This window comes from Mastigoproctus giganteus, chromosome 6 (assembly GCF_048544385.1).
Source record: "Mastigoproctus giganteus isolate SK-2022 chromosome 6, ASM4854438v1, whole genome shotgun sequence".
NCBI classification, from domain to species: Eukaryota; Metazoa; Arthropoda; class Arachnida; order Uropygi; family Thelyphonidae; genus Mastigoproctus; species Mastigoproctus giganteus.
Window position 1 is genome coordinate 93,871,569 of NC_143580.1, and position 16,417 is coordinate 93,887,985.

A 16,417-nucleotide genomic window follows, 5' to 3' on the forward strand; every position below is an offset into this window, starting at 1 on the left:
TTTAGCAAAGTTTTGGAACGTGCTGGATATTGTTAAGCGAAATTCCGGACAAAGTGTACCAAAAGAAATCATTCGTGCAACATAGTTAAAATAATAGCGTACTGTGTTATTTTACTACGAGGGGATTTCAAAATGTTCGTACCCTGACCTAGATAAAAAAACATCAGTAGGAAGATGCCATTTTTAATATAAGTTGTCTACGTATTCAATAACTAACATGTGAAATTTCATCCCCGTAAGTGATCAAACACCAGAGGTGCAGCCCTGAATCTGAGGAAAGACGCTATGGTTGACAAATGGAGTATCGAGCAGTGATCAAGTTCCTGCATTTCCAGGGAAAGAAAGTTCAGGAAATTGACGAAGAAATGAAAGCTGTGTATGGGCAGAATTGTCCATCCTATGACACTTAAAAAGTGGAAATCGGTATTCCATTGCGGTCGTACAAGTTTTTTACGAGCCAAGAGAAGGAAGGCCATCAACATCTACTGATAGTGAGACGGTTGCAAAGATTGAGCAGCTGGTGCTTAGTGACAGACGTGACAATTCATTTCATGGCAAATGTAGTGGAATTAGTTATGGGTCTGCCCACAGTATTTTACATGACCACCTGCACATGTCTAAGGTCTCCGCACGATGGGTTCCAAGATTGCTGACGCCTTTGCAAAAGCAATGTCGAATGCAATGTTCTCGCCAACTGTTGGATTTGTGTAATGCGGATGTTGAGAACTTTTTTGATCTGTTGGTGTCAAATGACGAATGCTGGGTGTACCAGTGTGATCCGGAGACTAAAAACATGTCAAAGCAGTGGCTTTGATTCGTCTCAGGAAGTCATCAATGAAGTGGAATCGTGATTTTAGGCAAAGAAAAAAAAAAAGTGCGGACTTCTATGATCCAGGCATTAAACAACTGAACCATAGATGGGAGAAACGTGTTACTATACATGGAGAGTACACATAGAAAAGAATTAAAGTTCCTGTGTAGTTTCACCTTTCTAGGGCTATTATTTCTAGGTAAGGGTACGAACTTTCTGATACCCCTCGTATGTGTGTAAATTGTATATTGGATTTAAGCTGAAAAAGTAATAATGTAATTGTAACCAGTAGCATGTCTTTTGTAATGAAATGGGCTTAATTTACTTGAACTGATATTATCAGCATTCGCTTTAAGAAAACTTCACGGACTAAGAAAAAAAAAACCAACAAAATATTTCAAATCATCACGCAAAATTGATTTAAGAAAATGTGTTTACATCGTTGATGAAAAAAAACAAGTTTAATTTTTGTTGACAGTGTAATCGATGTACATCCTTGCCTATGGCCCATGGAGAATTGTCAAGTGTGTAATAATTGCTACATTACTGAAGGCAATAAACATTATGTAAGAGATAAACATCTTTTATATAGTTTATAATTTCAGACGGGGATCAAATTAATCAATCTGATCTCTAGATTTATATCAAAAATTCAAATAAGATCTATAACTTAAATGTAGTACACTAATTTATATCTTCTTCATCTGCATCTCCCAGAGATCGGATGAGTTTTAAATATCTTTTCTCGAAGAGATTTAAAATAATTCAGTGATGTTACTGTTCACCAATTTTAACACAGCAATTGCTTTTAAATTAATGAATGCTTTTACTTTGATGAAATATCTAGACTGGAAAACAAACGACAATTAATTACAACTAATTGCAAATAGTTCTCAGCTGTAAGCCGGTATAGGATACTAAGGGTACTCTGAAACTACTATTTATGTACATCAAGAAGACCACCTCATCGGTTTAAAGTTTCTTTTGAAGTGTCAAAATTCAGAATAAAAAAATAACTCTCCTCTAACGATCTTGGCTTTGTTTAATTTTAATTGGAATACGAATAACTCTTTTATATATATATACACGACTCGAGTATACATACGAGGTCATTATAAAGTGCTTGTGCGGTTTTAAATTTTTATAACTTCCGTTCTATACATGACGAAATCAATCTGTAAAATGGTTAAGGGAAAGAATTTATTCTTGTTATTGTTAATTCTCAATATGTCCACCGTCATTACGTATACAAACTGAGATACGATTATGAAGTTCTACAAATACGTTTTGCAGTTGATTTTGAGTAATACCCTGAATCACATTAGTTATCCTAGTTCGAAGACAGTCTAAAGAGGGAAGTTTTGTTGATTAAACACTAGTCTTAACACGTCCCCATAGAAAAATAATTCAATGGGCTAAAATCTAGGAAACGTGGTGGCCAAGAGATCGGTCTACCTCATCCAATCTTAGGACATTCAGAAACTGCCTAACACTGAGAGCAAAGTGACAAGGTGAGCCATCTTGCTGAAACACTGTGTCGCCTATAAGTCTTAAGCGTGTTAGTTCAGGAATAAAGTAATTCTACAGCATTTACAAATAACTCTCACTATTAACAACCCATCCTTGGGCTTTCAGATCGTGGTTTATCATTGACGGAACCTGTTTCTTTGAACTCTTTCATTCAGTTAGTTATAGAATTCCTGTTATAGAATTCCTGTTATAGTTATAGAATTAAAAATCTTGCAAAATATGTAATTTTTATGCACGATTTTGATAAGTAGGTTTTCCTTCTTGGGGGTATTTTCATATACAAGCATATATACTAAACCATAATACTACAGTTAATGAAAATGAAATTGTAACATTAGAAAATAATGGATTTAATATCTTTTTTAAGGATACAAATTATCATAAACAATAAAACTATGGCTGATATCACATATGTTGGTATTAAATATTAGTTGAAAATATAGCGAGTTTTTCAGATGATTATTGCAGATGTAGCGCTACTAATATGTTTTGGTATCCTGATACCTCAAATACTTTAGATTTCAATAGATTTAATTGTACTACTGATCAATCTAAAGACTTGACGGTTGCACAAATAGCCTCAAAAATAAAAATAAATGAAAATTTCAATGAAGAATTCTGTAAATAACTATAATTAACAAAAAAAAAAAAAAAAAAAAAGTATGCCTTATGTTTTTGGTTACCACTCAATAAATTTTTTTCTGGTTTTGCAGAGATGCCAAAAAAGTTTTCACATGAGTTGGAATCAGATTTGAAATTAGATATAAATTCAGATGAAAACATTAATTACTACAGAAAACGATTAGAAACCCTCATCAACCACAGAAAGTAAATTAAAAATATATTAGGAGAAACTGTTAACTTGTTATGGGAGTGTGGTAATGTTTATTTGTTTAACGTAATGAATAATGAAGGAGGTAATTGATTAGTTCCTAATACAGAGAAATCACCCTCTCAGATTTTCATGTTCAGAAATCAGGTAGGTCTGAAAATGAAAACCAAAACAATATGATTTTTGATCATTTGAATTTAGAATCGTGTTCTACTGAGGTCAGGAAAAAGATATCCTTATGAAAAATTTAGAAGAAAATTATTATTTAAGATTATATACAAGTTTTTTGGCTGCAGAAATAAAAGATGTGTTATGATAAAGGGGTAGTTGTTGATTATTTTCAATTCAAAATCCAATAATACATTTTGACGCCAATGAAAACTCCAATTATGTAAACATCAAATCTATAGAAGTTTTATTTCAGTGGAAATTTTAAAAAAAATTATGAAAACTTTCGATTATAGTGTTTAATTTTATCTGAAAAGGAAGGAAAACTTTAATTATTAAGTAAAAAGGCAATCGTTATTTAATTGGAAAAATAGTTATTAATTAAACGAAAATTCCTGAAGACTATTCTTTTAAATCTAATAACGGGATGAAGTGTCTAGAGGTTCTACTCTCTCTGAACACGTAGTTAGTCAACAAGGATTATCTCAATTGGAATATTATTTAAAAAAAAAAAACAAACAAAAATGTTCAGAACGCTTTACGGAAGAATTTCATGAAAATATTGACTGGAATATAATACCTGAACATCAAGCTATCTCTGAAGAGTTTATTACAGAACATGCAGATAAGTTAAACTGGGAATTTATTTCAGAGTTTCAAATAAAATATTGTGTGCGTGCGCGTGTGTGTGTGTGTGTGTGTGTGAGAGAGAGAACGTTGCAACTTTTATATTTTATTAAAATGTAAATAATTTTTTTTTTTCTATTTTAGCAGTTTATTTTAGGAACATGAATGATTTTAAAATCATTCATTTTCCTAAAGGGGATGTTTCTTAAATCATCTATTTTTTTTTTCTTTTGCGTTTGTAAAAGCGTACATTTGTTCTAGAATTCCTATTTTCTATACTACTTATACACACACACATATATATATACGCCTATTCTCGACAGTTCTCATTCTGAACATCTCGTAATTCCGAAATTCTCTTTTTTGGTAAGGGTATCGTTATTATCAAATAGTTATTACTAAATAACTATTTGATAATCATAGGAACTATTGATTGCACACAGTAGTTATGTTCCTTAAATAGTTTTCAAAAGAAAAAAAAAAATAATCTGTTTTAGAAAAAAATAATCAGTTCCTGTACTCAGATATCAGGTTTGGTTTATCACCCGAATTTCATTTTTAATAACATGATTGCCAAAAAAACATAATTGAGTGGTCAAACTGAAGGTTATGGTAGTACAAGCGGTTTGAATTACCGCAGTTCTGGGCCACTTTGCTGCTAAATTCTCTCTGTCTAATGAATTACTCTGACTTTATGATGTTGGATGTTCTGCAATATAAATAGTAAAAATATTTCATTTATTTATATTAGGTGTATTGGCAAATACACGACATTTAAAATATCTGGCTCACTATTCCGTAAGTTATGAAAAAAAAATATTGTTCCCTTTTCTGACCGTCTCTACAAATGCGGTTAAATGTTATATAACAGCGAACGCTGATAAGGGAAAACGGTAGATTTTCCTCACTATGCTAGAGCTTGCATGTGGTTTCTGTGAAAGAACTTGTATGCTTTTGTGGAACTCCTCTCTGATATCTGTCCAGTTGCTGTCAGACGTGAGTTTTTATATTTGCAGCCAGCATGACATTTTCGAAAATCGAGAAGGCTACCAATTTCCTTAAACTGCCTCAACAGAGGCGAATCCTTTTGGAGGTATCAAATATAGGCTCAAAGTCATTCCAAGAAATTTTCTTTATAGAATTTCCAGGCTTTCAATGTACTTTAACGATAAGTCAGTGCTGTACAGACATAAGCTCTCAAGATAAATGAGGTAAAAATGTTGCAGTCCCTGTGCATTTGCAAACGCAATTTGCACCGCTGAGAAAGGACTGTGACATCTAACGTTAAGGATTTTAATAGATAACTAGGGACTCCACCTTCTGCTCGCCAACCCCCGAGCACGCTTTTCTATATGAAATGTAGAGGTATGGCGGAGTAAGTCAAATCTTTTCTACGTAAAAGACACCTGTTGAAACGCACTGATCGATATCTAATCTAATATGTAAAATAAAACAGAAAGTGTAAGAAAAAACTATAAAAAGCAAAATTGCGTGAATATTAAGTGAACGAAAGTTATTATTAATTGTATATCCTATCTTAGCCTCTTCATCGGACAGACTGATGCAGGCCCTCAGGGGCCGCATGGTTATCCAAGCTGACACCAGCTGTAGCTTTACCTAGCTGGCATAAGGTCGGATGCTGACACTGGCCTTTAGGGTAACCCCAAGGCCAATGTGGGACAGAACTGCAAAAATTTAACAGAACTGTAAGAATTAAACTTAAAAGGTTAATTTTTAATTATGAAATTGGGTAGCTTAATTGCTTTGTCACCATGGTGTGGATTTCGGTTGAGGGAAGTCGAATTCCTATACTAACAGCGATTAGTATAGGAATCGCAGACAAGGGCATGACACCTTCACGAAATTACTACACCGAGAATAGTCGACCACTAAGTTTTACAAAGTAATGCAGTCCATAAAAAGGTATTACATACTAATAATCAAACTGAAATAAAATTCGAGTATTGAACTGAGCTGTGTTATTATCAACATTTAATGAAATGCTCATTTTGTTTTATTGAGCAATAATGATTACTCATATCTTTAATTTGAGAATAAAATAATTTTGGAGGAAGTTTAATATACTCAAAGATATTTTCGCAGATGTCCTGTAGAATGTTGGAAGCTAGTTCTTTGATTACAGGTTCAATATTTTTAATACACACACAACGTAGTATTTCGCGTTCACTTACGCTGGGTTCTGTTCTTAACTTGCTTTATTATAAGATCGTAGTGATGTCCTTTCATAATTGCAACATGCTAGCATAACACAGTTCTTTAATTTGTTGAGGCAGACAGGGTCGCACAAATGGGGGTGCATTGGATGCAACATACCAGGGCACCCAATCGAAGGAGCCACCAAAGTCATAAATAAACGAGGCCCCTTAACCCTTTTTGCATCCGGGCTCCCAACATTATTATAGCCTTTGCAGGGCCCTGGGAGCAGAGAGAAATCACAGAAATAGTATAAATAATATAAGTATGTATGCGATTATTGAAGCATGTTGATTAGTGTTGTCACTTTTGTTTAAAACTAAAGTATTTGTATAAAAATTCTAGAATTACATTTGTCTCAGGAATTTAGTAACATAAAAAAAGCAGATATACCTCAATTCATTGAGAGAATTAACGTTTTTATTGCTCTCAACATCCAGTAATAAACCTGCAAAAGTAACTGTGGATAATATAATTTGTTCAAGTTTCAACAGAGAGTGTTACTGAATAACAGCAATAATGCTGACATTTCTACAATTCTTCATAATTTAAACTTTTATTTGCTTATGTGAATTAATTATCTGAGTTTATCGATTACGGAAAAGGAATTGAAGGATATCTAAGATGGGAAAGACATGAAGTTCAACATAGTGTAAACAGGTGGCAAGAAGGGTGTATGGGTTTTATCTATTATATATCAGAATTTTGCAATTAGATAGGTCGATTTCCTCTCTATAAGACAATGATGCACCCACAGTTATAATACTGTATCCAGGTTGGGGAAAGCTATAGAACGTCTAGATATAAAGAACGTCTAGAGAATGTGAAAAGAAGAGTAATTAGACTGGTGAAGAATACTAAGTAATATCTGTGGGAGAAACAACTCAGAAGATGTGGTCTGCAAAGCTTAGCAACTAGCCACCTTGGGAGGAAGGGGGGATTTCATTGAAGTGTAAATGGCATTCACATGAATATTGCTAAAATGAACGAGGGAGGAATATTGTTGCTGGTAAGTGAGGGCAAACACCAGAGGGCACAACTATAAAACCTTAAGGGAGAACAGAGGCTATGAGACTTCTAGACTTAATGAAATATACCTTTGGACGTTGGAATTACGCAGCAAGGACGGAAGCGGAGAGTTTGTAAAAAATTAAAGGAAGAATTGGATAGGAATAAGAAACGGAGTTTGTTTCAGCAGATGCAACATCAGTTCGCTTCTGTACATCGTTATGATATTTTAAAACTAATGATTCTAATGTAAAGGCATTTTGGTTTGTTATATTGCTGTTTGTTCATTAAACCATATATCTAAATAGTATTTAGGCTAGATTAATTACATTTAACTAGTCAGCTCAGAGATACATCATTACTTCGCAAGTGACTTGTAGACTTTATGAAATATACCTTCGGACAGGGTGTTATGGAAATGACTTCGAATAATTTTATATATGAGTCAAAAAATTTAGATAAAATGTTTTATAGATTTAAAAAATATTTTGATTGAACACTTTACCAAAATAATCTGAATAGATCTGAATCTATAACTGCGATGTCACAGAGGTAAAAAAAATTCTGTTACACTGGATTTTGTAGTGTCAAAATTGAAAAACAGACGGAAAGGTAATCTTATTTCTTTTCTGCTTATTAGATACCAGCTAAAACATCCGAATTTTTTTTGGAAAATTCAATAATTAATGTAATTCCACGTTACCAGAACGGCATATCGCTTTGTAAAACACTCCAATAAACTACTTTCATGAACCCTTTGGATAATTTCTAGAATAATTAATATTACAGTAGATTTTTGAGGGAGGGAATAAAGTACCTAAAACAGGGGAAAGCTCGAACAGTCTCCATGAAAGAGGAGGCCTTGCAAAATTCAATTACTCTAGCTCCAGTGGTATCCTAGTAAATCGGTATGACCAGAGAGACAGTCAGACAAACTTTCTAGATTAGTCATCTCTTACAGGCTGTTGTTGTTGTTTGGTTTTTAGGAGCATTAGCAACTAAGGCCATATTGCTCCGGTGGTCACGGGCTCGAACCCCGGTCTAATCAAGAAGCGTGTGCTACGCACTGCTCCTCCTGCCCACCTGGCTATGGAGGCGCCATCTTACAGGCTATTCACGAGTAAAATAAATCGTTGCTAGTACGTCCTCCTCTGTTATTATTATTATACATAATATAATTTAAATCTTTTCTATTCTACAATTTGATTTTTATTGTGCATTTTAGGTCCTATAGAAATGTTCTTTTGCGTAATAATAAAAAAATAATATCGTGATGTTATACAACAATAGCCCCTGAGGACTGGGAACTCATGATCGTAAACATAGCCATGTTACACAAATTAATACTAGTTAACCTTAAAAAGAATAAAATGCAGTTCAACAGACTAAGAAATAACTTTATTCAAACGAAGACTAAGTGAAACTGCAAGACATCGATGATGCCAAAAAGTCAGCAACTTACGTACGAGATTTTTAAAGCTACTCCGATAATGTAGCCCAGGGAACATTAATATACACGTTTGAGTTGACCGAGGCTGGAGCTGATGTTACTGCTGATTACAGTAATGTTATTTTAGCCTCCATCTTGTAAACTCCCCTGATCTTAAGTGGCAGTCGTGGAGTATGAAGAGAAAATTTATTTAAATAAATAATCTTTATTTGTCCTACCATGGAAACTGTCAAACAATACACATGACAGAATTAACTACTCATTATCCAAAGCATATTGGAGTACTAAAGTCGACATGTGATAAGAATTACTCAACAGCAGTGAGAGAAGTTGAGCCATTGGCAAAGCAATGTAGTATTTTATACTATTATTTTGGATATGTTGAAATACCGTTGTTTATACACTGTTAAAGTTAGCTTTGGCACACTCGCAAAATTGGAATCTTTCGAAGTGTAGTGGAGGTAAAAGACAAAGTCTTAATACAGTAATTTTATTGTATTATAAGTTTGATAAATTACAATATTTTATAATTTTTTTAAAATTATTTAAATTATCAGTAAATTGACAAACTCATAGTATTAAATTTATTTCAGAATAATGATTAAAAATCAATACGTATCTGCATATAAAAAGTAAACTTCAGTTTTATTGTTATATTAGTTGTATGAATATGATTTTAAACGATTTAACGGCAATCATACAAATACCTGAAACTGGTGCTGTATGAAAGCTGCCCTGTTCCCAGGATAACTTGATTGTATTCGACGTTGTAAAGAATGTTTTGATGACCGGTACTCCAGGACGATCTGAAATAACGAAAGACAGACAGTCACCATATTGTTAAGGAAGTTTAATCTTCTTTGCTATAAATAATAATGAATAAAATTGCCAAAATATGTAAATAAATGATTATTATAAAAAAATAACAGCTAAATACCGTATTGTAAGGTCTGCACTAGGACTTCATCAGACGGTGGGCCAGCGCCTCTGGTGTTGAACGCTTGAACTACAATACTGTACTCAGTGGACCGATTAAGACTACTGAGCTGCACTTCATACTTGGAGGACTCTGAAATTTCTACTGTTTTGAAGATGTAAGGTGTTGACGATCCGTGAATTTTGTAACCAACGTAGTATCCGTCTATTCGACCAACGTCATCTGTAATCGCTGGTTCCTGTTTAAAAATATGTATGCTTTTGGTATTTACAATTTAATTTGGGTAACTTAAAAGATATATATACTGTTCTTATTTGGTAGTACAAGGGGTGATCAGTAAGTAATGCACATTACTCACACACGCGTGTGCACCAGGAAAGGGGGGGGAGATTTATGATGTGCACTTTTTGTACTACAAATTAACCATCAACACACCTAATATCATTTTTCTGGTGTTTTTATATCTGAAAATATGGACAGATGAAGTGAAAGCCATTGTAGTAATAAGCAATGTTCGATTATAGATTTGGTACAACTCTCAGCTGATAAGTGAACCGATTAGCTAATAATTCGTTTTTCTTGTTCTAATATAGTCTGACTTCTAACTTTAATTTAGGTTCCGTCTATTCAAAGTATCTTTTAAGTTTGTTAATCTAAATATCGATCACTATTTTATCACTTTTAAGTTCGAGCTTTAATTTTATTTAATTTATATTGATTTATTTTATTTATTAAATATTTAGTTAATTTATGCATTTTCAGCGCAAAACTCTTAAAATTATAAGATTATCATTATGCTTTCATTACTGTCGTTGTCTTAATTGCCGTCGTTCTGAAACTAAATTGTTTTCTGAATGTACCACGGCTTTATAATAGTTACCAATTTTCCAACTACTCGTCTGAATGGCTGATCTCGTTACATCTTACGACACAATTACACCAAAACATACCGCTATTGGCTAAAACAACAGAAAACAGTCAGAATACTTGCATGACCTTATAATATAAGGATAACAAATCGTTAGTCATTGTATGTCAAAACAAAGGATGACATAAATAAGACGACAGAGTGCTAAAATTTCTCTCAACAGACAACTATTACCGTGAAAAAAATATACATGCAACAAGATGAGCTTCAGAGAAGGATGTACATTATCGTGCACAACACAGATATAGCGTGCATATTCAAATCTTAGGTTTCCCAAGTACAGGTTTCACTTATTGACTATAGTCTGCACTCTATTGATGCGCTTGCATTTTAAAAAGCGATTGTAAAAAGGGATTTACTGTAAACAATACAGAGTAAACAGATAGATTATTATAACTTAAAGCTAGACCCTTAAAGTTGACATATATATGCTGTCTACATGGTGAAGACCAATCTGAATGTTTGAGGGGCTGGAGATCGGAACTATGTTATTTGAGCACTGTGTATTGGCTGTTCATTATAACAAAGGAGAAACATAAAACTACGTTTGTTTGCTGCAGAGATTGTTATGGAGAAATCAGCAGCCTGGTGGATTTTTCATAATTTCTTAGAGGGCGAAAATAGGCAGGAGATTTCCTTAACTCGTGATTTCTATCTCACACAAGCAAATTGCCTGAAGAAAGCAGTATCAGATCGATTTACAAAAAATTAAAATGCTGCTAGTAGTAGGCCATGCTCACTTTCACAGGCAGTTTTGTAAACAATACAGTTGTAGACTATTTTTAAAGTATTAAAAAAAAAAAAATTATAATTATTTTGAGGATTCGTTGTATAAATAAAACAGCTGTGCCAAATTTTTTGGCGTTCCGGAATGACAGAATTAATAATTACATAAATGCGTCCGTGAAGTTACGTTAGATTAATAAGATGCTCATACGTGCGCATGACGGATGCATTCAGATCCATACACTGACTGGCCAAAAAAATTAGAAATCCTTTGCAACTGGCGTCAAACGTGCAATATGCAAATAAGTTGTCACATGTTTGACCTTAAGTCCCATGGTATCAGATAAATACCGTACACTTTAATGAGGTTTCTTAATCGACTCCGTCATGGGCAAGACCGGTGATCTTCCCGATTTTCAGAAAGGTGTTATTGCTGGATAACGTTTGGCAGGGTACACTATTGAGAAAACAACGAAAATCATTAGTGTGTCGAAAAGCAACCATTACAATGAGTGGAAAATGGAAAGAGAATGCAACTCTAAAAGGAAGAAAGGAGACAAAAAAAAGTCGATACTCCAAGAATATAAGGCGACTGTGAATCAGGATAGAAGGCCTAGTGTGTATGAAATAACTGAAAAATTTAATTTAGCCAACGAAAGACCCGTTTACAACCGAAATAAAAAAAAAAAAAAACGAAAGGTTCAACTGTAGTGGTTCCGCCAACACCAAGACTGGATTGTGCAACAAGTGGAAGAAAAAAAAAATATTATATGGTCTGACGAAATTCGATTTACACTTTTTTCACCAATGATAGAGTGAAAGTGTGGCGTGAACTTCGCGAAGTCATGCATCCAGACTGTCTCGTGTCTATCAATGGCCGGAGGTGGTATCGAATTATGTTCTGTTGGTACGGGCTATGTACCTTTATATAGTTAGTTTCATCCAGTATATATATATATGTATTTCTGTCGTATCGGATCAATTTCACCATAAAACTCATCATTTTTAGCGGGATTGCGATGGATTCTTTCAAGACAGGATGACTATCCATCATGCAGAAACTGTATCTGAATGGATCGAGGAACGTTCGTAAGATTTCTACCGTTTACCCTGGCTGCCTAATTCGTCAGATCTGAATCCGATTGAGGATATCTGGGGTATGATGGAATGGGCAGTTTATGCTTTGCAGTGATAAATACACTGATGGTGATATCTGGAAATAGAAAACCCAGACACCTTGTGGAATCCATGCAGTGACGTATACAAGCTTTTATTCGGGCAATAGGCAGTCCTACTAGATACTGAATAAGGGTTTCTAATTTTTTTTTTTTTTTTTTTTTTTGGCCAGTGGGTGTAGCATGACAGTATTATATTCGCAGTGTTAACAAGTTGTACTTCGTATGTAAAACTTTAAAATCGATAACGTGATATCAAAGTTTTTTATTTTTTATTAGTGTGGTCACTATCAGATTTATTAAGAAATACTCTATATTTGAGGGATAAACATATAAATATTGTAATGATTTTATTATGCCATTTCCAGTAACTCAGAAATAAATAATTAACTATTCTTCTTACAGATATGTTGCAGTAGTAACATAACTGCAATGCGTCACAGTTATTTTATCATTTTTTTTAAAATTTATCTCTTATTATTTGAATATACTGTCTGTACTAGTTATACAACCTCACTACTGCTGACGGCTACTAACTAAAGATCTTGATGCTAGTCAATTGGCCTACAGTATTTTACTTAATTTTGTTTATTATAAAATCCTGGAAGCAAATATGTGAAGGTGACAGCTGTATAATATATTTTAACATACAATACTCATACTGTGTTTTGTTGGGATTAATATTCAACTAGAGAAGGATGTGAACTGCTATAAAATTTCTTAATCCAGAAATTGAAAAATTTTATTTATTAAAACAGTCTTTGCACATTTAATGAAAAATAAACAATTTTTTTTCACTTACCTGCCAAGATATGTTTATCACATTTGAAGAAGCGGCTGCCGCTTTAACATTCCTAGGCGTCTCACGAGGTGCTGTAATGTAATATATAATTTGTAGAAAAAATAAGAGACATTTTGCATGCCATATTTCATCTACTTTTATTTTAGGTTTTAATAGCTCATTAAAATTAGTTTCCGCATTGGAAAAATAGCGTCAACAATCCAGAATTTTTAACGTGCGTTAGTCATGGAATGTTTTCGTACGGTATTCAAACAAAAATACAAACGTAAAAGTTACCTTCCGTTTCTCCTCAGATGAGGTGTGTTATATTTGTTCTTCAACTCTAGCTACGAGTCTTAATGGAATCGTAATCTCATTTCTATTAAGAAGCGGTGACACTTTGCCGGGGAAGCGATCTGTTCGCTATTCACTGCCATCTTCATGCAGTGTCACCTCGAAAACATGATTTGCCCTTATTCATTCCGATACCGTTTTCCGAAGCTACGCAACAGAAGATGCACGTCTTATAACATCTCGAGAATATATAGCGTACATATGCACGGTAGTTATTTCCAGTACCTTACCTACTACTTCTGTTTAAGGGTTGGAAAATGGCGACATGAATTTCTAATGACTCGAATGAGTACAATGAACAATTGTACAGAGAAATAGAGTGGGCTAGTAAATCGGAATGTCTTATAATGGGGGATTTTAACTTCCCAGATATTGACTGGAACTTGTGGGTTGGGCACTCACACACTAGTCAGACTTTTGTGGATTTATTGGATGATTATTTTCTGCAGCAGCATGTTCGAGAGGCAACCAGAGAAAGTAATACTCTTGATCTGATTATCAGTAGTGATCATTCATGTATTAGGAATTTGCAGATAAAAGAACCACTAGGTGGCAGTGATCACAGTGTGCTGACGTGGGATTTACTTAAAGAATTAATTACCATCAGGGGTAAAGGAAAGGGTTTTTGCTTCAGTAAAGGCGAGTACAGTGGTCTCCGACAGTTTTTAAATTCTGTACAGTGGGATCAACTGACGATGTTACCAACAGTAAATTCTAAGTGGGAAGCATTCAAGGAATTAATCGTGGAAGCTCCTAAAAGGTTCATACCTATTAAGAAATATTGTTCAATGTTTAGGCCTAAATGGTTGTCAAATGAACTATGAGACTCGTAACAGAGAAGAAAATGCATGGGATGCATATAAATTATCAAGCGACTCAGAAGCCTATGGCCGATATAAGCGAGTCTGTAATCAGGTGACAAAGGAGGTTTGGCAGGCGAAGGCAGATTACGAGAAATCCTTGGCAAAAGATGCTAAGAAAAACAGCAAGGATTTCTTTACTTTTATAAACTCTAAAAGGAAGGGGATGAATCTGATTGGTCCACTTGACATCGATGGTTCGACTGTTGATGATCCTGCTCAGATAGCAAACAAACTGAATGAGTATTTTGCATCTACATTCACACGTGAGGAATTATTAAGGTTTGAAAATTGCAGAAGGTTATCAAATTGTAGCAAGATACTTAATGATTTTGTAATAACTGAGAGCAAAGTGGAAGAGAAATTGTTGAAGTTAAACGTAAGAAAAGCACCTGGGGTGGATGGGATCTATACAGTTATATTAAAGGAGGCGGCAAAGCAACTAAGCAAACCCTTAGCCATAATTATGAGAGCATCCTTGGACTCAGGGGAGGTTCCCACGGACTGGAGATGTGCAAATGTATCCCCAATTCACAAAGGGGGATCGAAGGGTGACACGAGTAATTACAGACCAGTTAGTTTAACTTCTGTTCCGGGTAAAATAATGGAGTCATTGGTTAAAGATGCATTGCAGGATCATCTAGATCCTGCAATGCATCTTTATGCAGCAATAAATCAGACACAGCATGGGTTTGTTAAGGGAACGTCTTGTCTGACAAATTTGATAGGATATTATGATGTGGTTACAAAGGAACTGGATGTAAAAAATAATTTTGATATCATATATTTGGATTTCAGGAAAGCTTTTGACACTGTTGCGAATGGAAGACTATTGTACAAATTGGAGCAGAATGGTATTAAGGGTAAGTTGCTACAATGGATAAAAGGATGGTTAGGTGCTAGAAGACAGAGGGTGGTAATCAATGGGTGCTGCTCTTCTTGGACTAATGTTATTAGTGGAGTCCCACAGGGTTCGGTGTTAGGTCCACTGTTGTTTTGTATATTATCAATGATATTGATGAAGGTATATCAGGCTTAATGTCGAAGTTTGCAGATGATACAAAGGTTGGCAGGGTTGTTAATGACAGTAATGGCAGTGTGCTACTGCAACAGGATCTAGATAATTTGGGCAGATGGGCTAAGAAGTGGCAACTGAAGTTTAACCTTGACAAATGCAAATTACTGCATATGGGTAGAAGTGACCCCAGAGAAACGTACCAACTGTGTGGTACTACACTTAAGGTGGTAGAAAATGAAATAGACCTGGGAGTAATTGTGCAGGCAGATATGAAGTTTTCTGAGCAATGCAGACAGGTTGCCAGGGCAGGTCATGGGGTTTTGTCAATGATATATAGTAATTTTGCTAGCAGGGAAAAGGAGGTGATTGTCCCTCTGTATAAGGCAATGGCCACGGCTTGAGTACTGCGTACAGGTCTGGAAGCCTCATTTTAGGAAGGATGTAGATTTACTTGAGCGTGTACAGAGAAGGGCAACAAGATTGGTGAGGGGAATGAAGGGATCCTCTTACCAAGAGAGGCTTAAGTTCTGCAAATTGCAGTGGCTGGAGACTAGGCACCTGCGCGGTGATCTGATTGAGGTATATAAGGCCTTGAATGGGTTGAGCACGCTGAATTCTGATGGGATCCTTCCACTTGTTCAGATTACGAATCTAAGGGGGCATAAATTCAAATTAAGAAAGGACAGATGTAGAATAGATGTGCGGAAATTTTCCTTTAGCCAGTGGGAGATTAATTGCTGGAACAAACTTCCATCTGTCGTTGTGGAAGTTGATAGGTTGAATAAATTTAAGGAGGAATTGGACAGGCATTTGGAGGGAATGGTGTGATTTTTTTTTTTTTTTTTTTTTGGCTGATGCTGCATAAGCTCATACATTTGCTTTCTTGCATCACATGCCACTACTACTAACTTTTTTTTTTTTGCATTGTGCAGAGTTAATTTGAAAAATTAACTGCAATTTTTAAAAATAGTTGCAGAAACACCAGTTTGAGCATTTTC

The 16,417-nt window shown here is 34.7% G+C and overlaps 1 protein-coding gene across 1 annotated transcript in view; it reads right to left on the minus strand.

Annotated features, from left to right (window-relative positions):
- LOC150084465 (cell adhesion molecule Dscam1-like) overlaps window positions 1–16,417 on the minus strand; it is a 421,339-nt gene that overhangs the window by 93,288 nt on the left and 311,634 nt on the right. The window contains exons 17-19 of the mRNA XM_090376247.1: window positions 13,209–13,279; window positions 9,578–9,815; window positions 9,348–9,446 (exon numbers count right to left, since the gene is read on the minus strand). Of these exons, the coding sequence (XP_090232373.1) occupies window positions 9,348–9,446; window positions 9,578–9,815; window positions 13,209–13,279 (408 nt within the window). The remainder of the gene's footprint in view (window positions 1–9,347; window positions 9,447–9,577; window positions 9,816–13,208; window positions 13,280–16,417) is intronic.